The sequence below is a fragment of the Gordionus sp. m RMFG-2023 genome, chromosome 1, assembly GCF_954871325.1.
Source record: "Gordionus sp. m RMFG-2023 chromosome 1, tfGorSpeb1-WG-v2, whole genome shotgun sequence".
Taxonomy (NCBI): domain Eukaryota; kingdom Metazoa; phylum Nematomorpha; class Gordioida; order Chordodea; family Parachordodidae; genus Gordionus; species Gordionus sp. m RMFG-2023.
Genome location: NC_088775.1, coordinates 22,629,911 through 22,656,953, shown reverse-complemented (window position 1 = coordinate 22,656,953; position 27,043 = coordinate 22,629,911). Strand labels below are relative to the sequence as shown.

Sequence of the window (27,043 nt, the reverse complement as noted above, 5' to 3'; positions counted from 1 at the left end):
TTTGCGTGTCGTGGCTATGCCTACAGTCTTCGCTGTATGCTTCGGTAGTATTGTGTATCTGGTACCGGTGTCTACCTGCATCAACGTGGAAATATCGTTAATGCGCACCGTGATGTTGTACGCATTATATCTGGCGTCATTGACCCCCAGATTGTTCACCTCCAGATTCTGGAGATTGTACTCTTTGACATCGGTGTTTGTGACATCCTCATCATCCATTTCTTTGATGTTCATAGTATAGCTGGTGTTCGATTGACAATCACGATCTAATTATAAGATCTATTATTGATACTGTTTTATAAGTTGACTAACTTAATCTTTAAGCTATAAGTTTATGTATTATTCTAATTTCCTGGGTTCGATTTTCTATTAGCTAATTTAATCTTTTAAATATGAAATTATTTATTATACAATTAATATAAATATATTTATTATTGTTCTCTTACTTGATATATTTATTATTATTCTTTTACTTGATCCCTTTTACTTTTCCTTTTTTCCAAGATCAACTATTTTTCTCAACACACGTAATAAAATAACATGCAAAAAAAATAAACGTAAGAACAAAAATAAACGCAACTTGAAAACGAAAAAAAATGAATGCTTTATTTTTCTTTTCCTTCGATTATATATACTTGAAAAAGCAAATAATATATAATCAAAAAAAATAAATAATTTGCAAGAAAAATACAATTATCGATTTTTCTTTAACATTTTTTATAATATATTACAAGAATGAATGGGCAAAAAATATCAAAAAAAATATTAATCACAAAATATATATTAAATTAATGAATGCGCAAAAAAACATCAAAAAATATTAATTACAAATAAAATGCTTATTATATAAAATGACTCCACGCTAACACGATACACAAAACAGATATAATTGTCATTATTGTATTGGCGAATATTTCGGAAATTCCTTATCATTGTATTGTGATTTTAGTTTATTTAACGGGCCTTTTGGTATGGGTTTTAACATATGTGAAGCTGGTGAAGATTTGTATGAGTAGTATTTCGTTAGACTAATAGAAATTTATCGATTTCTTTCTTCGAGTTATGCATTTTTTTAAGTCAAAGTCATGATCAACGCGATTTATTACTGAGGCGACAATCGAAACAATTACTCACGTGGCGGTCATCATAGGCATTACCCTCAAAACAGCAATGGTTTTCCTAAATATTCGCATAGACTCAATCATTACAACAATGATAACTATACTAATAATAGATCTTATGATTATAAAGATCATGACTTTCAATCGAACACCAATAATACTATGAACATCGAAAAAATCGATGATGAGGATGTCAAAAACACCGATGTCAAACAATCTCCAGAATATGGAGGTGAACAATCTGGGGGTCAATGACACCAGATATAATGCGTACAACATCAAGGTGCGCATTAACGATAAATCCACGTTGATGCAGGTAGACACCGGTACCAGATACACAATACTACCGAAGCATATAGCTAAGACTGTAGGCATAGCCACGACACGCAAATAAGGCTGACAGGGTGCGACGGCTGCGCTATCAAGATCAGGAGTCTATCAAGTGCTTAGGTTAAGTTTGTAGGAAACCAATGACAAAACACACAAATGCTGAAGATAGTGGTGCATAGTAATAAGTGCCCCCTGCTAGGACGTATGTGGCTCCACATTTTCAATAACAAAATAAAAACGTTCTTTGTGGGTAACATAGATGATGATCTCGAGAAGTTGATTTCCACTATGAAAAATAACCTTGAGGCAACACCCTCCAACAAACCCAAAATGATCAGGCAAGAGATGATTCACTTGAAGCATGATGCTATACCCCTCCTATTCACAAGCATGACGCTGTACCTAGAGTCATACCCCCTAGGAGACTGCCATATGCCAGGATTGACACAATGACTCGTGAGTTGGACGTCTGGCCAAAGGTTAACATCATAGAACTTGTATCTCAAGTCAGATGGGCAAGTCCACTAACACCTGTTATCAGGAGAGACGGCATCGGGAGGGTAAGCACTGATTTGAAAGAGACCATAAACTCTGCTCTAGAGACTAGATATCCATTACAGCGCACAAGCGATCTGATTGAAAAGTTAGTTAGGAGCAGGAAATTTACCAAAATAGATTTTAAGCAAACTTTTTTACAGATTCCTACGCATGAAGAATCCAGGGATTTATTCTCGATCTCCATCCACAAGGGCTGCTTTCGATTCACCAAGCTATCGTTTGTTTTAAGAAGAAAACTTGCGTGGCGACAAAACAAACGAACCAAAGGTGTGGTGTAGACAGAGAAAAGTGCAACATGGAAAAACAACCTGACAGATTCTAGGGAACGCTCGACCTACCAGAATCAAACAAGCTAAGCATATAGAAAACGTTATCATGAGCGTCAATGGCCTAACATGTCCAAAAAAAACATAGGCAAGATTTCTTTGGATAGTGGAATGTTGAAATGTCACGTTTTTTACAATAAAAAAAAAGAAAAAGAAAAAAATAAATAATAATATTTTTAAAATAAATTTTAATTTTATCATAAAGTAACCTATGATTGTTTAGTTTAATAGTTTGTTATATACTTTTATCTGCGAGCGACTGTTAAGATGATTAACATTGTAAAACGATTGTTTTTTGTTTCATGTTAAATTAATATCATATATAAAGGACAATGAGTAGTTGATAATGACAGCATAAAATGTAATTCATATCTTAACTCACGCGGAATATTATATATTGAAGGAACTATTTCAATACTTACCAAATGTAAAATGTGCCCAAAAAGTATTATATCAGTTTCAAAATCTTCAATTTCCAATGTAAAACGACATTTGATTGTAATATTGATTATTTTATTTTATATAATATAACTAAGTAAAATTATTAAGTTTGAAGAAAAACTCCATTTAAGGTTATTTGACCCCAACAATAAAGATAGTTATTTTAAAATTAAAAAAATTAGTGGCCCAAATTATGTCAACTATTGATAGACGCATTATTCAATGGGATTAATACCAAGTATTAAACCTATCATTATCAAATTAAAAAGATTTGAACATATATATGAAGATCAATATGTTTTTTCTGCAATTATACATCCAGTATTCAAGCTTCAATGGCCATGGATAAAACTTTCACAAAACGAACCTATAAAAAATAAACTTATAGAGTTAAATAAAAAATGTATTAAAAACCCTAGAAATGATAATGCAAGAACTGTTAATTTTGATCTATCCCTTTTTTTGACGATGAAGTAGATGATAGATTAGGGGAGGATAACTTATCTCTATTTTTTGAAGCAAAGGACAAAACAAGTTTTTAATAAGTTCCCCACGATAAAAGAGTTGCCTATTAAGCATCCTACCGCAATCCCCTCATCTGCCCCGGTAGAGCGCGTTTTTAGTTCAGCTAATATCGTATTAACTGTCAAGCGTTCCTGTCTATCAGATGAAAATTTTGAAAAGCAAGTGTTATTAAAAATTAATACGAAAAATTTATTGTAAATAAAAATATCTTTTTATTCACTATATTTAATTGTATTTATAATTATATTATCAAAATAAAACTATATTCTTTTTTAACATAGCTAATATATTGTGTTAAAAAAATATAAGACATTTATTTATATTAAATTTAATTTTAAAAAATGTCCTTTCATTTGCCACGTGACCTCAAAACGCCAAATCTGACAGTTTATTTGATATGCAATACGGTTTATGTTATTTTTTTTGTTTAGAAAACTACAGTCAACACGATACGTCGCCATATATTTTTTATAAAGTACAATGTCTGCACATGAACAAATGAGGGCGATGTTAGATGAATTAATGGGAACAGAAAGAAATGGTTTTATTTAAATAAAACCATTAGGCACTATTTTTTTTTAGGGGAAGATCCAGAAAAAGTTGATTTTACAGATCCACGAGTTTGCAAAAGCTTTTTGCTAAATTCATGCCCTCATGATATTTTGGCTGGCACGGTAAACCATATAATATTTTTTTGTTAATTATGGATATTTTAATAAAAACATTTTTATATTGCTTATATTTTACTTTTATTATTCAATTAGATTTATTGAAACATTGGATAATAAATTTTCTTTTCAAATGGATACATTTGTAAGTTTAGTATTCAATATATTAAGAAATTATAGAATTTGTAGATAAATACATTTTATTAGTCATAACTATTCTAATATATCTGGAAATTTAATATTTAAAAATATTTTAAATGAAAATAGATTAAATATTTTGATTCATAATTGTATAATTTCTTGCTCTCTTTAATTAAACACTAATTTGAATATATTTTTAAAACTGTTTATTATATATAATATGATGAGAGTCTAATTATATTGACAAATAGTGAAATGGTTAGCTAGCTCCCCTTCCAAAAATTAGTTTGAATTTTTTATTTTTATATCTAATATGCCATGCCTGCAATAATTCCTTCTTAATTTATATTAATTTATGAAATGGTTTAGATTTTTCTTTTATATTATTTTCTTTGATTAATTTTCTGCTTACAATATATTAGCTTCAAACATTTTATTATATTTTAATTATGTTATGATCTTTTCTTGAATATTTTTATTTTTAACCATATTCTGCATATCCACATTTTTTACCCTGATTCAATATTTGCAGATTTTTTTTAAATGATACTGATCTGATATTGGTATTTAAATTAATTTTTTTTAATTAGAATTTTATATATTGGGTTATTCCATGTCAAATTTTTAATGATTTGGCTGACCTCTTGAAATTATTAAAAATTTCTCGATTAATTTAGGCAGCTTAAAAATGAGAAAACCATTTAATTTAGCCTGCTAACACACTTGATTCCTATGATACAGATCCTCAGAGATGCAAAAAATACCTACTTTTAAATTTCTAAAATTTTTAAAATGCTTATATTTATTTACTATTTTGTAAAAATATATATAATATATGATATTATGCATAATAAAATCTCTAAATATCTATGAAAGAAAGAAAAAAAAGTTACAATGTTACAATTCAAGTATTTAACTTTTGGTTTACAAATATTGCTTACACATGTTATTGCAATAAGGGGTTTTCAAAATTTTGCCTTTTATTTCAACACCTTTTATAAATATGAGAAATGAACTACTTCTATCATTAAAAAATGTTTAAAAAAACCAGAGCCTGCAGAGGTACCATTTACATTCCTGGGCCCAAATTTAAAAAAATTTTTTATATCTTGCCTGAGTTTTATATTTCAGGCTTGTCCTGGCCAAGTTTTTTTTAAAAGATATTACATTTATTTAAAAATTTTATAGCTAATAAAGGCAATTTTAAATATTCAGTTTTGAAATATACAGCATTTTTTAAAATAAATTTAGACCCAGATATTAAAAAATATATATTTTAGTACTGGCTTGGATATATATAAAAAAATACAATGGCTTAGGAGGCCTTAAAAAGACTGAGTGATTCCTTTCTTCACACCAATTTTTATAGGAGTTATGATTTATTACGATTAAGGGAAATTTTAAAAAAAATAATAAAAAAGTGTATAAAAATATATATAATATAGGTATCGGTTAAATTATAAAACATTGGCCAATTCAATATTTTTTTCTAAAAGACCAATATCGATGCCAATCCAATACTGATATTTGATATTTATGAGCAATATCTCATTTTTTTTAAATACCTGGTAAGTTCTGGTTTACAGATCTTATAAAAAATAGTAAATAACTTACACATAAAAATATATTTGAATTTACTATTAAAGTTCTGCAAAGAACAAATAAATTAACACTATTCAATATTTTATTCATATAGAGATGATTTTTTTGTGTTCTATTATATTCTAATTATAAATTTTGAGGCATACTAATACCAATTTAGTCGATATCATTCATACTTGGTATCAGTTTAATGTTGGTTACGGTTATGGTTCTTAAGAAAAGATTTATAAAGGTTCAGTTCAGCTAAATGTAAAAGTTAATAAAGGTTCATTGCAATTATTTAAATAAATTATAATTATTTTTATTGAGGAACATAATTTTATGTTTTTAATTATGAATATTATTTATTAAAATAATTGCCATCGCTTAAGTTAATAAATTGTTTATTTATAATATAGATGAAATTAATTTATTTTTATTGTAAAGATGAATAACAAATAAAAAAAATACTCCCAAACTCGTCCCTAGTAATTAAAGGCAATTTAAATTTATATTAAACTTTTTTTGTTATTGAAAAAGATATAATTTTATATTATGTAAATAGTTGTTAAAAAGTTGAATATTATTTATGAGGCTATAAAATTTTCATTCAAATCATAATCTGGGCATAGTTATTTGATATCTTAATTATAAAGGTGCTCACTTTGTATCTCCAAAATAGAAATTATTTATTTTTTAAGGTAGTAATAATTAAAATAAATTGGAAAATTGAAACCATGTTATATCCTTCCCCTCTGATAAAAATCTTTATATTTTATATATAGCAGAGACCTGCTGGCCATATTTTAATTTTTTTAAATATACTCATGTGGGCAGACATAAATTTTTTTTAAAAAAATACCTGGGCCAGGCCATATATTTTAAAAGCAAATATTTTAAATTGCCAATATTAGCTATAAAATTAAAATAAATGTAATCTATTTTTAAAAAAATCTGAAATGTAACCTATGCAGGTCTCTGATATATAGTATAATGTTGCCACGTTCTGGATATTTTTTTTTGCTTGCTGTGATATGATAATACATCTTGAATCACAATTTTTTTAAAAATATTCTTTTCTTTATTTTCATAATTGTTATAAATAAATTTTAAAAAATATTTTTTATGAATGCTTATATTTTAGATTTTTATAAAGCGGGGAATAAGTATTTAATATATTTATAAAGAGAATGGACATTGGAACGTGCCCTAGGGTCCACAAACTTGCCTTACGAGCTGATTATGAAATGGCATTCAACAAACGCGATTATTATTTTGACATTGATGTAAACAAATATATATAATTAGAATTAATATATACTTTAGACAATGGAGCATTTACAGGCCTTTATATCTGATTGTGACCGTAAAACCGAAATAGCTAAGCGGAAATTAGCCGAAACTCAGGAAGAATTAGATGAAGAAAATCAAGAAAAGGTATTCATTTTGTTTTTATCTAATACTATGTTTGTACCTTCAAAATAAAATGCCAGAACGAATTTTACTATTTTTTCCAGATATGAATAAAAGGCTATATTATAATTGTAAAATATAGTTCAATAAATGTATGAAAATTTTCTAACATTTTTTTGTTTATTTTTAATAAAAATTTCTTCAAAATTTCATCCTTATAAATAGGAACGTTTAGCACCATGTCAACACAGTTTTTTTCTATGCTAAAGGTACTTTTAACTGGTTTCGTTGATGGAAAAGTAGTCATATTTACAGGGTAAAATAGTGTATTTGTAATAAAACAATGTGTGTTTATATTTTTGCACACTACTTACAAAATAAATGACAATCCATTTATATATTATAAAACAAACACTAAAAAATATACATATGGTATAAATTTTTTTATAACTTAAATTTTTTTATTAAACACAATTTAATATTTTTTTATAATGTTTAATATACGACAAATTCCTGATTTTTTTTTATCTAATTCAATGCCCCTCCCTTTTTATATCTAATTCAATATCTAAAATATAATCTACATATAATTTCCATATCAATTCTCTCTCTTTAAGTGGTGATTCTATTATGGGTCTAACAAAATTAACCTTAGCAATTCTAAAAGGAAATTTAAAAACTGGAATAAAAAAATAGATATAACGAAAAAATTATTATCTGATATCGCAATGTATATAGATATGTCTAGTGTTGTTAAACGACTCAGTCGAGTCGACTTAGTCGAAAACTGAGTCAACTCAAATCGACTCAAGTCGTGATTTCATATTAGTTTTTATTATTAATTAACAATACAATTATTTTTTTTAATTTAGACTTCTAACTTGAGTAAGTCGTGAATAGAAATTACAAGCATTAATTATTATTAATTTATTTTTAGTAAAATAATTTATTTTATTTATATTTAAATATTTATTTATATTTTAAAGAAATGATATAATTTAATATTTTTTATTTTATAATATATTATGAAAATGAATATTTATTTGATATCTTTTAATAAAAAAAATGATAAGCTGCAGTGTAAGTTAAGTAATATCATTTTTGTTACAATTAATTAGTGATTTTCATGCCCAAATTTTAAGCAAAATTTGATTTGAATTTTAAATGATTTTTTCTTTTTTGTTAATAAACTTTTTTTATTAATTCTTTTATAAATTTTATTTAAAAAAACAATTTTTTAGTTGAAATCTTTTATTTATATAGGTTTATTTTTATCATTTTTGTAAAATTATCTATTTTTTTAGTATATTTAAATATTTATATTAAACTTTTATAAGTTATTTTACATGATCGTCTTTGTGTAATTGTCATGTTATTTTTTAACATTTATGAAATCTTTGACAGAAAAGGATAAAAATATAATTTATATTATAAAGATGTTAAATTATAAATTCAATGATAATGTTCCTTTTTAAAAATGACAATTATCATAATCTGTATTTTTAAACATATTAGTTTATTTTTGACGCCAATGGGTAAAACATAAATTGTAAATATGTTATATTAAAAATTCAGTGAAGATGTTCCCTAGATAAGTGATTCTAAAGTTATTTGAAATTTTTTGACGCATATAGGTAAAAATATAGATTGTAAATACGTTTAAGTAAAAATTCAGTGAAGTTGTACCATAGATATGTGACAATTGTCAATCGTTATTTTTAAAGTTTTTTGAATTTTTTTGACGAAAATAGGTAAAAATATATAGTGTAAATATGTTAAATTAACATTTCAGTGAAGATGTACCCTAGATAAGTGACAATTGTCATAATCGTTATTACTAAAGTTTTTTGAATTTTTTTGACGCAAATAGGTAAAAATATAGATTGTAAATATGTTAAATCAAAATTTCAGTGATAGATAAGTGACAATTGTCAAAATCGTTATTTCTACAGTTTTTTGAATTTTTTTTGACGCACATAGGTAAAAATATAGATTGTAAATACGTTTAATTAAAAATTCGCTGAAGATGTATCATAGATAAGTGACAATTGTCAAAATCGTTATTTCTACAGTTTTTTGAAATTTTTTTGACATATGTAAAAATATAGATTGTAAATAGGTTTAATTAAAAATTCGATGAAGATGTATCATAGATAAGTGACAATTGTCATAATCGTTATTTCTAAAGTTTTTTGAATTTTTTTGACTAGGTAAAAATTTAGATTGTAAATACGTTTAATTAAAAATTCGATGAAGATGTATAATAGATAAGTGACATTTGTCATAATCGTTATTTCTAAGTTTTTTGAAATTTTTTGACGTAATAGATATGTGACAATTGTCATAATCGTTATTTTTTAACTTTTTTGAATTTTTTTAACAAATAAGGTAAAAATATATATTGTAAAGATGTTAAAATAAATTCAGTGAAGATTTACCATAGAAGAGTGACAATAAGTGATCTGCATCGGGCCTAATTTTTCAGGCCCGGCCCGAAATTGTTTTAAAAAGTTTTGCTGCCCGAACCCGAAATTTTTTTAAAAAAAATTTACCGACCCAGCGCGACCCGAATTTATTTAAATATAGAAATTAATCTTTAAAATTGCTCAAAATAAAAGACATATGTTATATGTAGTTTAGTTTCAATAAATAAAATCAAATATTTTTATTTGACAAAAAAATTCAATATAAAAGTGATAAATTTAGATATATTTAAAAAAATATCTAAGGTCCGACCCAACCCGGTCCGAATTTCTTTTTAAAATATTAGGCCCGGGCTCAATTTTTTTTTTAAATATTAAGCCCGACCCGATTATTTTAAATAGAATTAACTTTGCTCTCTAGTGACAATTGTCATAAACGTTAATTTTTAACTTTTTTGAATTTTTTTGAACCAAGGTAAAAATATATATTGTTAACATGTTAAATTAAAATTTTTGTCATAATCGTTATTTTTGAACTTTTTTGAAGAAAATGGGTAAAAATATATATTGTAAACATGTTAAATTAAAATTTCAGTGAAGATGTACCATAGAAAAGTGACAATTGTCATAACCGTTATTTTTGAACTTTTTTAAATTTTTTTAAGTAAATCGGTAAAAATATATATTATAAAAATGTTAAATTAAAATTTCAGTGAAGATGTACCATAGAAAAGTGAGAATTGTTATAATCGTTATTTGGAACTTTTTTGAATTTTTCCAAAGAAAATAAGTAAAAATATATTTTATAAACATGTTATATTAAAATTTCAGTGAAGATGACCATAAAAAAGTGTCAATTGTCATAATCATTATTTTTGAACCTTTTTGAAAATTTTTAAAGCAAACTTGTAAATATATATTTTGTAAACATATTAAATTAAAATTTCAGTTAATCGTTATTTAAAATATTTTTGAATTTTTTTGCCCAATTGGTCTGGTTTTTAGCCCACGCCCTTCTATCAAATTGGGCTGGCTAGCTAAATAATAAAAGTGCTAAAGGACCTTTGAAAAAATTTTTAAAAATGGGCAGGCTAATAAACAACTTTTATTTGTTATTTAAAATTTATTAGGTAAACATTAAAAAATATATTCTTCATAACTTTTTTTTAAATACCAGATTATCGTTAACAGTTGTGGATGTTATCGTCGGAAAAATTAATGAGATAAAAAAAACTTGTTGGATTTTATTTGAAATTATAGGGTCGAAGTATTTTGTCCTATAATTGATCAAATTATAAACATCAGAACGGTTTTCTGCAAAAAGAGAGTTTATTTTGAATGTGCAATATTATCCTAGGCATTTTGATAAAAATAATAGTAAAGGTATTTCTGAAAAGGCCTTGGAAAAAGTGACACAACAAATATATTGAATGTTAAATAACGCAACGAATTGTGATCATTTGCCTGTGAATTCAAAGATTTAATAGCAGAATGGACGATTATATCGTATGAGCAGGTGAGGAGTCTAATGAAGAAGTAGAATAAGATAATAACTCAGAATGTGAATTGTGATAATAAATGTAACAATTGATTAATATGCCTGTATGAAATTCTTAAAAGATACAATATGCACACAAGTGCATACACTAATTTATTTTTCACATATGAATACATTTCTTTATCATTTACTCAAGTTAATTGCGAGAGAACATTTAGTAAATTATAAAAAATAGGCTGAGAAATAATATAGACGAAGAAAAATTAGGATCGTTTTTAATGTTAGTTGTATCAGTGGGGTAGGCATGGGGGGGTTTAAGGGTTCAACCCCCCCCCCCCCCCCTTCATAAAAAATTTTTTAATTTTAATTTAATAAATTCTTAATAAACGCTTGATTTTTATGTTTTAAATTTATTATAAATAATAATAGATATACACATTTGATTTTATATTTATTTTTGGTTTGCAGCTATTTCACACCACCCAAAAAAAGGAGTTATTTATAACGTATCATGATATTGACTCAAAAAATCAAAAAAAAAACTAAAAAGATTTTGTCCGACCAGATTCATCGAAAGACAAGAGTTGGTGAAACCCTTTATTGAAATATATGATGTTGTCTTTGCAGCACTAGAATTTTATATATTAAGCAAGGAAAAAGATTCAGCAGATGCCGAAAATCTTTTGCAGGCTATTAAGCCACAGTTTTTCAATTCAATGTATTTATTTTTTTATTTAATTATACATATGATTTTAGCAAAATGCTACAAAAAATTGATTTGGATTTAAGGGAGATTATGAATAGAGCAAAGGATATTGTTGAAATATTAACAAATATCAGAGTGAATGTGGATGAAAAATTTCATGAAATATATCAAAAAGTAAAGGATATTGCTAATATGTTTGGAATTGAAATGTTTAAACCTAGAGTAGTCTCTAGACAATCCAATCGATCAAATATTGTGCATCTACGATTGAGGATTTTTATAAAATAAACATTTTTATTCCCTTATTAATACATTTTTATTTCAATTAAAAGAAAGATTTATTAGTCATAATTATATTTTAAAAAGCTTTTATTTTCTTTTGCCGGTTGAGTCTAAACTGTTGATTACACTTGAAATACGAGAGGATATTAAAAAAATCTCAGAGTTTTATGCTGATGATTTAGTAGGTTCATATGATAAGTTACTTTGTGATGTCGAGTTTTGGTATAAAAATCTTGACAGAATAGGGTATTCTTTGAGACCAAAAAATGCTCTGCAGGCCCTTTCCATGTGTAATTGCATTTTAGATTCCCTGCCTAATATCAAAACATTATTAATTATTTTAGCTACCTGCCAATTATTACCTGCACTAATGAAAGGTCTTTTCTACTTTAAAAAGGTTAAAAACCTATTTAAGAAACACAACCGGTGAAAAACGTTTAAATGGATTAGTCCTATTGAATATTTATAAGGAGATTATTTTAGATAAAAATTTGATTCTAGATGAATTAGCAAAATCTCAGAGAAAAGTAGATCTCTCTTTTTAAATTCAAATCAAAAAATAGCAATAAAATTTTATTAGTATTAATATATAATCAATTTTTTTTCTAAAAAAAGTATTATTTATAAGATAATATCATCATATTTTTTTAAATACCATTATTTGCATAAGAATTACGCATATTTTATATAATTGTAAAAAATTACTTTTTTAAAAATAGTCTTTATACATTATAATTTTTAATATTAAAATCTGTATTATATAAAATATTAACATTTTGAAAATATTTTAATTGATAAAAATATATACATGATTATAAAATATATAATAAAATACCCTAAAATTTTGTTATGAGAACTTTTAGTGGAGATTGAACTAAAAGATATTCTTGTTTATTTGCGCAAAGGTTCAAAATGAGATTTATCAACGTAAAAATTATATATTATAATTCTTTTATTTAAAAATCATGCAATACATATAAAAAAACATTTAAAAAATAAATAAATATTGTTATTTTAAATTTTTTTAAATGGTATTTAAAAAAAATAGGAACGCTTTTGAACACAAAAAATTTGGATTCATTTTGCATGATAATAACAAATAATATGAGTAAATTATAAAAAATTTTTTTTATATTATCATAAATATTTTGATCATAATTTAAATCGAATATTTTTTTATGCTTACTAAATTAAGAAATTTTTAGTAAAGGTGTAGCGTTGAGACTCAACCATTTATTAAAATAAGAATTTTTTTTAAAAAAAACTTACTGGTGCCATCCTATAATCATTGAAATTTAAGAATAAATATATAGATAATACATTTAATTTTTCTAGTATAACCTAGAAATAATTAATTTTGATAAATAAATTTACAAGTGAGTGCTCATGGCATATTATATTAATATGGGTGGAAATTTTATGTCCCCAAAAAATTTTCTGCAATTATATATCAGTACCCACTCCCCTCCCCCCCCAACACAAAACTTACGAAAAAATATTTGAAATAATATTATCATGTTAAATTATTTATATTTGTTTTTTCAATTGGGGATCATATTATAATCAGAGGATGATTTACCATTTGTGTCAAAGTACCCATAGAAAACTACAAAAGCTAGGTCTGGAAAGCGAATACAGAACCGATGAAGCCCTAAGTTTCTTTTGTGGCATGAGAGACGGCTTAGCATTTGTTCCTTTATGTTATGTGGGCAATGCAATGGCATTCCTGAGATCAGTTACTCCGACCAATGGTAAAGATATTCTTGAATATTTCGATAAAAATTACATCAATGGAGTCAAGGGAGGTCACAAGAAGCAATTCTCAATCCCAGACACGTCGAATTGGGCTTCGATTTCCTCCAGAAACTTGGAACGTGAATGAGAGCATCCTATCTGATAAAGAACCCACAAATAATCAATGCGAAGGTTGGGATCATCATTTTTTATATCTGATTGGGAATAAACGCCCATCAATTAGGGTATTGATAAATATAATGAAATGCGAGGTTGCTGCCGATGAAACCAAACTTGAACGATGGCGTGTAGGTAGTTGGACACCAAAACAAAATCGCAGAGTTATAATACCCAGATTCGGTTAAAGAAACTTAGCGAGGAATACCGTGATAGGGTGCAAAGCCTTCCAGATTAGATTTTATGAGGGCGATTTTCACCTTTATTTGATGTCAACCGATATAATTATTATTATAAATTATTAAATTTGTATATACATAATGATTTTTAATTAAAAAAACAGATCTTATTGCAAATTTAGTCTACTTAATATAGTAATTAAGGATGGTTATTATATTTATTACTATAGCAAATAATTTTTACGAAAATTACTAATACATGGGTTATTTTACTGGGGTATTTTTTTGTCCCAGTACCAATTTGAACATCAGCATTTTTTATGGAGGGTATATGAGTAATCTTTAAGAAATGAATTGGGGCCTAAAAAAATTTTAAATTATATTTCTTTAATAATTTTTTCTAAAATACTAATTTGCCTATACTTTATTAAATCCAAATAAAAATATACCGATATTATTAGGTCTTAACAGGAGGTTTTTTTCCGGGATTCGATATTTTATTATATGAAATTAAAAATAATATTGACATTATAGGGGAAATATGCCATGGCCATGACTATGTTTTTCCCTTTTTGAAAAAAATTATTAAAAGAGGAAAAGATTTGTTTTGACTTTTAAAGAAAACATGGTACCTGATCAATTGCGAGAAGAATTTTTTTTGAGGAAGAATTATGAAAATCTATTTTAAAAAAGGTTTAGTTAATCCCCCCCCCCCCCCCCCCCCCCCACATTTATTCTTAAATACTTTATATAAATAATAACGAATTCATTATAGTTTTGTAATATTTTTTAAAGAAAATACATGTTCGCATTTTTTAGGCGTGGCGATTAAGTGTGTGAACCCCGGGTCTTTTCCAGAGGCTCATGATCAGAGCTGGTTTAGTCAATTTTTAGACCCAAACCACGGGTCTGGGGGTTACACAACTAACCAATTAACAAAATTTAATCTTTTTTTTATTTAAATAGTTTTCAAATCAAGAAATTTATTTATACGTGTAGATTTACAAATCAATCTCTTTACTTTCAAATTTAAATGGTTATATAATTAAAAAGTGTGCTCTCCTCCTCGCCTAATAAAGATAAACGGGCGTAGGCTAAAAGTCACCTCGTTTTAACAAAAAAGTTCAAAAATAACGATGAAATCGTACATAAAAATAATAATAATCGTTTCTTTTTTTTTTCGCTCTTATATATTTATTTTTTTACAAAATCATCCCGTTTATTTATTATTTTATTTATCAAAAGTCAATTAACTTTTTTTTAATATTTATTTATTCAACTCCTTATTATTCGTATATTGCGCCATTATCTTCCTCTAGTGCGAGGCTTAATAGCTTGCTCCCTTAACACGCCCCCTTCAGCAAAGATGATCATCCGTCCCCTCCTCCCAGAGGTTGCCCCATTCCGAATCCTCTACCATGACATCCAACCAGCCTCCAAGCTCATTAACATCGTCCAAAACTGCCGCTAGATCCCTCCATTCTTCGGTTCCCATCACTCCTTGACTAGTTTCTATATGCTCGGCTGCCGCGATATCCTCCTCTCGTTATACCGTTTCCCTCCGTCCTCTCGTTATACCGTTTCCCTCCGTCCTCTCGTTTGTGCTCTCAACTGTTAAATCAACTATGGGCCATTCCACGCTAGCTGTTGGACGATGTTCACGCTGCTCCTCTTCTTCCTCTCTCCTCGTTCCCATAATTTCTGCGACCGGTCGGGATTCATCGCTTGTCCCTTGCACTAGATCCGTTCGCTGCCCCAAAACAGCCGCTATCTGCCTCGTAGGTACTTCCTCCACCCTTGGGCAACTTGTAGCCATGTTCAATTCCCCTCCGTCCTTCTCCAATTCCAGGGGCAACTATATTGAATATGACCACGCTTTTGACATCGATAACATCGTCTTTCTGCCATGGCTTGTCTTATTATACTTCGTTCGCTTCCCCGTCCACCTCCCCTACTCCGGCGCTCAGTCCTACGAGGCCGCATCCCGAGTATTACTTCATAGTTTCCACGATCCATCTCCTATGCCACCCCGGAGCTCGATTCGAATCCATTTTGATTACCAACCTAAACATATTCTATACTTTATATCTTTATAAAATACATACTTCGTATGGAATTCCTCCTTTATAAGTCAAAGTAATCACCAAATTTATTTAATTTACACAAAAATAATTATAACTTTTAATGAAAACAATTTTCTTCTAAAAAAATCCTCTCTCCTTTTTTTTTCTTTTGGCCCACTGCCTCCTAAGCCTGTGCTTTGCACGCCGAGTAATTAATTATCTTTTCATCAAATAATTTGGGACTACGCCCTTTTCCCATAACATCTCCAATTTTCCTTTCCAATAATATGATCCCACACAACATATCGTTCCAACTCTTTTGACATTTTAATTATCACACAAAATAAAATTACACTTGTTTTTCGACAAAAAAATTGGGACTACATAAATTATATTTGTTCCCTTCGACAAAATTTTGACTATCAACAAAAAAATTTACATTTGGCTATTATAAATAATTTACATTTGATAAAATTTGGCTATTAGAAAGAATTTACATTTGATAAGATTTGACTATTAGAAAGAATTTACATTTGATAAGATTTGACTATTAGAAAGAATTTACATTTGATAAGATTTGACTATTAGAAAGAATTTACATTTGATAAGATTCGACTATTAGAAAGAATTTACATTTGTTTTCTTTGCCGATTCTATTAATTTCTCCCTCCTTCCCACCTGATTCCTATAGGCTCTTTTATTCCTCCAAAAATTGTTACGTCTCCCATTCTATATGCTCACTTATTCTCTCAATTATTATTATTTTCCTTCTATATACGACTTTCTATCTTCACACATGCTGACTCCCCCTTTTCCCTCCTGACTGGACCTAAGTGTTTTGACTTGACCTAAGTCTTCCGCGGTCCATTCCTCTCTTTAACTGATCCCCATGTCTTATTCCTTCTTTCCCGTCTGGGAACTTTATCCTATGCAATTTGTGCCCCACGTTCTCTATGACCACACCGGATTCCCATTTTCGGGTGCCCCCAAAAATTCTAGCCCAAACCGTTTGCCCCACTACGAATTTACCCGCGTTATCCCTCGAATCCATCTCTAGAAGTACCTCTTGTTTTAGCAAATCTAATTGAATGCGAGTTCTACGGCCCAAAAATTTTTCCGCCGGTGACAACTCCTCCCCTTTTCGACTATTATTATAATAGGCCACGGCGATCCATAGTTCCACCCCCCCCCCCCCATATTTCGATTTTCTTAACCAACTTTTAACCAGAGCCACCATTCTTTCCGCTTGTCCGTTTGAGCTTGGATGATAAGGAGGTGCTAAGACATGTTTTACCCCGGTTTCCGTGCAAAATTTTTCAAATTGTCTACTCACAAAAGCGGGACCGCCGTCGGACACGATCGTCCTCGCTACCCCAAAACGAGTCCATAAATTCTTTAAGGTCTTTATTACAATTAGCGTAGTTAACCCCCTTACTGCCTCGTACTCTACCCATTTGGAGTATGCATCTACCACAATTAAATATATTTGCCCCTCGAAGTCAAAGAAGTCGATGTGGATACGTTCCCACGGCTGTGTAGTCTTGGGCCATACACTTTTCTTGTCTCTGTGAGGCATACTCGCCCACAGGTTACACATTTCACAGCTTCGGCTTATGTCCTCAATCTCTTTGTTCATTCCTGGCCACCATACATATTCTCGGCCCCATTGTTTCATTTTCTCAACTCCCTGATGCCCTGCATGAATCATTGCCAAGACCGAATCTCTCAATTTAAATGGTACTATACCCCGACTTTCCCGTACCACACAGTCATCCACTATACCTAATTCCTTTTTATCTCCGTCGCTCCAAAGTTTTCGCCCCTTTATACACGCCTTAATTCGAGTCAATTCACGATCCTTTAGAGTTGCCCTTTTAAGTTCTTCCCACGTTATCGGTCCTCCTTTGGCTATTTTAATCATTGCTCTAATTAGTCCTTGCTCCTTTCCCTCCTCTATATCCTCTTGAGCCATTTCATATCCTTCTTCTCCAGCTCCACACCTAGAAAGAATATCTGGTAAACAGTTTTCCCTTTCCCCATCGATATTTCAATTGTACATCAAAACTTCCCACAAGTTAGAACCATCTCTGTAACCGGGGCGACAGCGTCAGTTCTTTATTATCCTTTTTGAACAGGTGTACTAGCGGCTTGTGGTCTGTATATATCACGAACCTACGCCCAATCAAATACTCACGGAATTTCGTCAGTCCAAATATAACAGCCAATGCCTCCTTTACAATCACGGAATACCTTGTTTCCCCGGCTCTGAATATTCTCAAGAAAAACAAAACCGGTTTTTCCATTTCATCTATATAATGCAATAACGCGCCACCTACTCCTTTAATCGATGCATCTACCGCCAACACCACTTCCAACTCGTTGTTAAAGCACATAAGAATGGGCTCCCTTCCAATTCTAGCTTTCAATTCTGCAAATGCATTCTCTTGTTCCTCCTTCCAATCAAATTTTTCACCCTTCTTTAGCAGAGTATATAATGGCGCAGCTATTTGAGCGAATCCCTCTACAAATCAGTGGTAGTAATTTACCATTCCCCAAAAAAGCCTGAACCTCAATTTTATTATTCGGCCTCAACATATTCGCAATTCCCGTCATATTTTTATCCAACGGTCTAACCTCTTTTCCCGTTATTTTATGTCCCAAATATACGACTTCCGTCACTCCTAACACGCTTTTTTCGGCACTGGCTCGCAAACCCTTTTCTTTAATTCTTCGGAACACCTCCTTCAATCTTTGCTCATGCTGTTCTGGAGTTCGCCCCATTACCAATACGTCATCCATTTAATAGAATACGCCTTCCATCCCTTGAAAAACCGCAGCCATAGTCCTCTGAAATATCGGAGCGGATACACTAAATCCAAAAGGTAATCTACAAAACGCAAATAACCCCTTGGGAGTAGTAATGGTTAACAACTTTCTTACTTCTGATTTTACCCGCAATTGCAAGTACGCGTTGGAAAAATCAACTTTTGAAAAATATATACTTCCCTTCAAATTTGCTAAAATTTCTTCAATTCTCAATAAGGGATATTTAACTTCTACGACCCAGGGATTTAGAGTCACTCGAAAATCAGCGCATAGGCGTAGTTGACCGTTAGCTTTTTTCACAGGCACTAACGGCGTTGCCCATTCACTATATTCCACAGCACATATGATGCCTTTCTGTACCCATTTATTCAATTGCATTTTGACATCCTTCCTCCATTCAAACAGTACTCGCCTCAAAGCACAAAACTGATAATAAAATTTCAAAATAAATATACAGTTGATTAGTCATTTGAACTCGGCTAATTACAATATTAAATTTGTTAATTTTCAAATAATATATGATTATATTCAAAAATTTCTTGATAATCATCCACCAATTTTCTTACTCCCTGCATCCTGATTACTTCTAACTCTCCTTCCCGGTTCCCACATGCCGTTTTTTGGCTCGGATGCTTCTTTGTCATTTCTTTTTTTATTATATTTTCATTATTATCCTTCAACTTCCCTTCCCCACTCTCCGCTTACCTCTCCACTATGATTATCTCTCCTGATTCCCTCATTCCTAAACCTTACTCCCAGATCTCCACCCCTAATTTCTCCCCTCATTTCCTCAACTCCCTCCCGCTCCCAATTGAACATGTTCTCAATTCCGGGCAATACTTCCATGTCCTCATATGTCCTCCCATCTGTATCATCACTCACCATCGGAACGAATACTCCCCAAAAACTATACCATGGACCAATCCGGGTGATCCAATCCCACCCCAATACCGCTTCTACTCTCCTATTAATAATCCATAAGTCTAAAACCTCTATCCCCCCTTCCGTCATTGCCTCTATTTCCACTCTTCCCATTACTGCTATTTGCGACCCATCGAATTGTCGTATTCTTAAGCCTACATTTGCTATCATTCCATCGGGCCAAATACTCCCATATCTCGCATAACTCATTACTGAAATAGCTGCTCCCGTGTCAAATAGCGTAGGTAGCCTATTCCCATTGAAGTCTATTATTACTCTAGGACAAGGATCATGTATTAAATCGTCTTGTATCATCCTTACATTCCCAATTATATTTCTTTGTCTTCGTGAATACATTTTGTTTGTTTCCAATAACCCACTCTCTTGGTCCGTGTATCATTTTTTTTACCATCATATAGTCACAAATTAGCACAATCCCTTGCCACATGTCCCCTTTCTCGACATCGAAAACATTCCACGGTTTGATCTTCAACTCCCTCCGGAAATACTCCTCTTCCCCCAACTCTGGCATCCTCAATGGTTCGCACATTTGAAGTATTTGGTCCAATTACTCTCTGGGGAAAACCTCCTCGAGTATTATAATTTCCCGTATTACATTCTTCCTTATTGTGACCAAATCTTCCGCAACCCGCACATCGTAATTTCTCTTGTTTTTCTGGACAATAAGGGGCTATATGACCAAATCTACCACATTCGAACACTTTGCCTCCCTACAATCTCTGACCATATGTCCTTGTCTTCCACAATTATAACAATTCATTCTTCCCCTCACTCTCGAATCAAAACTGCGTCTTATTTCCCCTCTACGCCCCTGAGAATCATCTCTAGGTCCCCTAAAAGGTCCCAACCTTTTATCACTATATACTTCCCTCCCATCAGGCTTACTTATTAATTTATCCACTTCACTCTCTGTCCATCCATTAATTAATTCTTGAACCGGCAACCATGTTACCTTTCTCATAACATCCTCCTCTCCATTATGCTCCTCTATTGTTAATGTCTGGCCCTTTATTCTCAAGCTACGACTCTTTTTGACTCTTCTACCCCAAATCAAACTACACATCTAAATCAAACTACACATCCAAATCACTAATATGACTAGTGCTCCCACAATATTATATTGTAATTCCCAACCTTTTATAAATCTAAAAGTTTTCATTTTCTCTCTACAAAAAGTTAACTAATACTTTTAATATAAAGAGTTTAACAATTTGCAACGTTAATAAATAAAATACTATGAGAATTGTAAACAAACTAAAGATGCAACTATACATATATCTTGTATGCCGTACATTAATCCGGTTTTCCTTCTTTTTTTAAAAAAAACCTTTTACTATGTTTCCTTATTATTATAAATTCAGGTTTTCCTTCTTTTTTAAAACCTTTTACTATGTTTCCTTATTATTATAAATTCAGGTTTTCCTTCTTTTTTAAAACCTTTTACTATGTTTCCGTATTCTTATAATTTCCGGTTTTCCTTCTTTTTTAAAACTTTTACTATGTTTCCTTATTCTTATAATTTCAGGTTTCCTTTTTTTTTAAACCTTTTACTATGTTTCCTTATTCTTATAATTTCAGGTTTTCCTTCTTTTTTAAACCTTTTACTATGTTTCCTTATTCTTATAATTTCAGGTTTCCTTCTTTTTTAAACCTTTTACTATGTTTCCTTATTCTTATAATTTCAGGTTTCCTTCTTTTTTAAACCTTTTACTATGTTTCCTAATTTTAAAATAACCTTTTTCCCGTAATGCGTCGGGGTCACCACTGTTAATTTATCAAAACAATCCTATTTATATTTTTACTTTTCTATATTTCTTTATTTTTCTTTCAATATTTCTTTATTTTTTCTTCAATAAAAAATATAAAATATATATCGTACATAAAAAAAATAATAATCGTTTGTTTTTCTTTTCGCGCTTATATATTTGTTTTTTTACAAAATCATCCCTTTTATTTATTATTTTATTTATCACAAGTCAATCAACTTTCTTTTTTTTAATATTTATTTATTTCACTCCTTATTATTCGTATATTACGCCATTATCTTCCTCTAGTGCGAGGCTTAATAGCTTGCTCCCTTAACATTTACAATATATATATTTACCAGTTTTCTTTTAAAAAATTCAAAAAAGTTCAAAAATAACGATTATGACAATTGTCACTTTTCTATGGTATATCTTTATTGAAATTTTAATTTTACATTTTTACATATATTTTTACATATATTTTTACCGATTTATTTTAAAAAAGTTCAAAAATAACGATTATGACAATTGACACTTTCTTTAGTATATCTTCACTGAAATTTTAATTTAACAAATTTACAATATATATTTTTGCCTATTTACTTTTAAAAAGTTCAAAAATAACGATTATGACAATTGTCACTTTTATATAGTATATCTTCATAGAAATTTTAATTTAACATTTTTACAATATATATTTTTACCGATTTACTTTAAAAAAGTTCAAAAATAACGATTATGACAATTGTCACTTATGGTATATCTTCACTGAAATTTTAATTTAACATTTTTACAATATATATTTTTCCGATTTACTTTAAAAAAAGTTCAAAAATAACGATTATGACAATTGTCACTTTCTATGGTACATCTTCACTGGAATTTTAATTTAACATATTTACAATATATATTTTTACCTATTTACTTTAGAAAAAGTTCAAAAATAACGATTATGACAATTGTCACTTTTCTCTTCACTGAAATTTTAATTTAACTTTTTACAATATATATTTTTACCGATTTACTTTGAAAAAGTTCAAAAATAACGATTATAACAATTGTCACTTTTCTATGGTATATCTTCACTGAAATTTTTATTTAACATTTTTACAATATATATTTTTACCGATTTACTTTAAAAAAATTCAAAAAAGTTTAAAAATAACGATTATGACAATTGTCACTTTCTATGGTACATCTTCACTGAAATTTTAATTTAAAATGTTTACAATATATATTTTTACCCATTTGCTTTAAAAAAATTCAAAAAACCTTAAAAAATAACGATTATAACAATTGTCACATAGGTACATCTTCACTGAATTTTTAATTAAACGTATTTACAGCCAATATTTTTACTTATTTTCATCAAAAAATTTGAAAACTTTAGAAATAACGATTATGACAATTGTCACTTATTTAGGGGAAATCTTCCCTGAAATTTTAATTTAACATATTTACAATTATATTTTTACCCATTAGCGTCAAAAATAAACTAATATGTTTTAAAATACAGATTAAGATATTTGTCATTTTTACAAAGGAACATCATCATTGAATTTATAATTTAACATATTTATAATATAATTATATTTTTACCCTTTTGTACCAAAAATTTCAAAAATGTTAAAAAATATCATGATAATTGTCACATTAAAATATTATAAGACGATCATGTAAAATAACATAAAAATTTAATATAAATATTTTTAAATTATTTAAACTAGTTCTTTTAATATACTAAAAAAATAGATAATTTTACAAAAATGATAAAAATAAACCCTTAAAAGATTTCAACTAAAAGATTAATAATTCACAAAAAAATTAATTAAAAAAGTAGATTTTAAATTCTTATCAATTCAAATTTTGCTTAAAATTTTTGCATGAAAACCACAAATTAATTGTATCAAAAATAATATTATACAATACTTATTCGAAATATTCGTCCTCTAGTTGACTTGAGTTCACGACTTCAGTGAGTCGACTAATTCGACTCAGACTCTGAGTCAGAGTCGGGTGAACTCGACTTTTTAACAACACTAGATATGTCTTTATCGTCCGTAAATAAACTAAGACGCGAAACATTTACTGAAATCATAGGAGTCCCTTTGAAAGGTTATGTAATTGGAAAGAGAGGTAGAAAAAAAGACACTTTCAATACACAAAGAAAAATAATGGATCTTTTAATGGCTAACAATACATTCACAATTAAAGATATTAAGGAAAATTTAAAAACGAAGGAACTATAAGAAAATATATTTAAAAAATAGGATGTTCCAAAGAACCTGATAGGAGTAACACACTGGGTGCTATCAATATAAATTTATTTTATAAAGATATTGAATATATTTAAAGAATATTTATCTATGACGAGACAGGCATAACTTTACATGTTGTACCTGTTTACGCCTGGGAATCGTAAAAATATAAATGTTTTATATATTATTGGAATCGAAGGTGATACTTTATCGCTTCATTGAAGGATCTTATAATAGTTTATTATTTCGTCGTTAAATGATAGAACTTATTAATATCATACCAAGTGATGCGGTTATTGGTATAGACAATGCATCGCTCCATAAAAGCCATCTCATTGATAGTTTGAAAGAGTGAATAGAATATTCTACCCTATTTGCCGCAGCTTAACCCAATAGAAAATCTCTTTGGAGTAAAACAAATATCGGTCAATTAATCCCCGACCAAATACAAGACATGAAATCGTTTATAATTTGACATCAATTCTTAATGAATTCCCTTTGACTTTTCAAATTATTATAATGAGATGCATTAATGTTTGGAGATTGATTATCGAGGACAACCAATGAATTAAGGTAAATTTATAAAAATATAATTTATGAAACATATTTTATGGGAATATGTAGAATATCGGAATAAAGAAAAAACGAAAATCCAAATATTAAATTTTTTAAAATTATAAATGTTTCATCTGTTTTGTTATATATTGGATCGATATTTATTTTTTTAGTATTATGCAAAAATATATATACATATTGTTTTATTTATTTAATGTTTTATTACAAATATACTATTTTACCCTATAATGTAATAGCACTTTTAATTGTGATAATTCGTATTTTTTATAAAACTGTTTCATTTTCATAAAGTTTATATTATTATATTAATGATTGGAGTGTACCGAAGTTTCAATCGGCGGCGGTTTTTCCAATTTTTATCGGCGCGCCTAATTAGCCGCCGCCTATTTGGCGTCAGTGGGCTTATATACCTTAAATTTAATTTACACCACTTTTTTTATAATCTCTTTGAACACTCTTTGTTCCAAGATTGTTATTATTATAGTTTATTTTTTTAAGCATTTTCTCTCCCACCCAGGGTTGCCATGTCTCCCCCCATCAGTGGGAGACTCCCGCAATTTTTTAGTTTACACGCAGACATTTCTCTCCCGCAAAACTACCGCAATTTTTTTTAATAGTATTTTAACGTTTTTAATATATAAATAATAATTTTGAGAGACATTAATTGATTATCTTTAAATATTTATTCGAAAAACATGTCTAGTTTGTAAATTTCTTTCTATCCTGTTTTATTTTTATCCAATAATAAATCTTTCACTCATATAAGTCAGCACAGGGGGAGGATATCAACATCGATTGCAATACAAAAATATTCTCAAAAATAATAAATAATAGAGATGCAACTACATTTGCGGAAATCGTATACATCTATCATGTAGTTCAACATTCACAGAGCTATATCATCACAATGTGGGTCTAATCTTTTTCTCATGATATTTAACGACTCCAATATAAATGCAAACCTGTGGCAGAACAAAAATGAGCAAGGCTATCACAAGGGTTTAAGTACCTGAATCCTAGAGGTCAATTCTAGGCGGTTTGAAAGATGGACATCTATATGCAATTCTAATAGATGCATCTAATAAGGGAAATATTAAAACATTTCCCTCGATCCTTTGCTATTTCAACAAGAATAAGAACATTTCAATAAAACTGTTAAAAAATTTTCTTCGGAGAGTGAAAAATCCAACAATTTAGCTCACATAATGGTAAATATAGCTGATTCATGGTTATCAATGATTTACATGTCAGCTTTCTGCGCTGATAATGCCTCTGCAAAGGCAAAAACCAAAGTTACCGAATTGGGGCAGCACAATAATGAATTAATACCAATTGGCTGTATATGCCATATACTACATAATTCTTGCAAGAAAGCAATGAATGTACTATCTGAAATAATTGTGATGAACATCAACTAAAAGAGTTGGTGAAGTGGTCTGACTTGGAATGGTGTGAGTTGTTGCGATATATACCTATCAGGTGGTCGTTTAATACCTCTCATCGATAGAATTTTAAAATTTTACAAACCCTTAAAAAATACTTCTTAAATAAAGATTTTAAAAGCTGTCCTATAATTTTGAAAAAATTTTTCGAGTATGAAATGGCAGAAGCATATTTGGGATTCGTTTCACATGTAGGAAATCTACTTCATGCAGTTAATATTCAGCTGCAATCAGAATATTCTTTATTAAAAAAGATTCACAAAATCATGCTACAGCTCTGTTCCTCTCTACAGTTAAAAATTGATAATAAATTTTATGGCGCTATTGCTAAAAATATTATATTAAAATGTTCAAATAATACTTTAATTAATACATTTTTAAATGAAGTACATATTTTTATTAACACAATTTTAGAATAATTACAATCAAAATTTGATTTTAATAACTCTATTTACAAATGTGTAAATATTATGACATTGGAACAGAAACCATCAATTGATGGTTTTTATAATTTAATAAATATATTTAAAATACCGAAAGACATTGATGTATTGTTTGAGGAGATTGTAATTCTTTCTATTTTTTTATGAATCGCCAAAATTCTTAAAGTTAGATGGTCTAAAATCAGAGGAGAAATAATTTTTTGTTATAACAATAAATCCCGATCCTTGGAAAAAATATGGGAATATATCTTCTCCTTACCTCATTCTAATGCCTCATCCGACGCATTTTTAGTCTGATAAGGACTGCCTGGAAAAAGGAGAGAAATCGGATTGCTTTAACAACATTAGAGGCCGAGCTAATGGTTAAACAAATATATAATATGTCATGCCATGAATTTTATAAATGTCTCAATAACTACGATAAACATTTAGTTCTATTATTTAAATCTCAAATAAAATATCATTAAGTTTTAGCAATGGCGCCATAAAATTTATTGTTAATTATTAACTGTAAAGATGAACACATCTGCAGCATAATTTTATGAATCTATGTTAAGATTCTTCTGATTGCAACTACACATTAACAGCACGTAGTATATTTCCTACATGTGAAATCATTCCTAAATATACGCCATTCATTATTGA

General features: G+C 29.0%; 2 protein-coding genes across 3 annotated transcripts in view; both read left to right on the top strand.

Annotated features, from left to right (window-relative positions):
* The first annotated feature begins 1,900 nt into the window (after positions 1-1,900).
* LOC135923118 (uncharacterized) lies at positions 1,901-2,287 on the top strand. Its single transcript, XM_065457700.1, has one exon. It carries the CDS (start codon positions 1,901-1,903, stop codon positions 2,285-2,287), a length of 387 nt encoding a protein of 128 aa, XP_065313772.1.
* A 1,407-nt stretch (positions 2,288-3,694) lies between these two features.
* Positions 3,695-27,043, top strand: part of LOC135922884 (putative RNA-binding protein Luc7-like 2) — a 36,009-nt gene continuing 12,660 nt past the window's right edge. The window contains exons 1-5 of one of the 2 annotated variants that reach the window (XM_065457392.1): positions 3,705-3,842; positions 3,884-3,975; positions 4,066-4,114; positions 6,879-6,977; positions 7,018-7,128. In XM_065457392.1, coding sequence (XP_065313464.1) covers positions 3,956-3,975; positions 4,066-4,114; positions 6,879-6,977; positions 7,018-7,128 — 279 coding nt within the window. In that variant the 5' untranslated portion in view covers positions 3,705-3,842; positions 3,884-3,955. Of the gene's footprint in view, positions 3,843-3,883; positions 3,976-4,065; positions 4,115-6,878; positions 6,978-7,017; positions 7,129-27,043 lie in introns of both variants that reach the window. The other variant, XM_065457391.1, reaches the window with a different exon arrangement.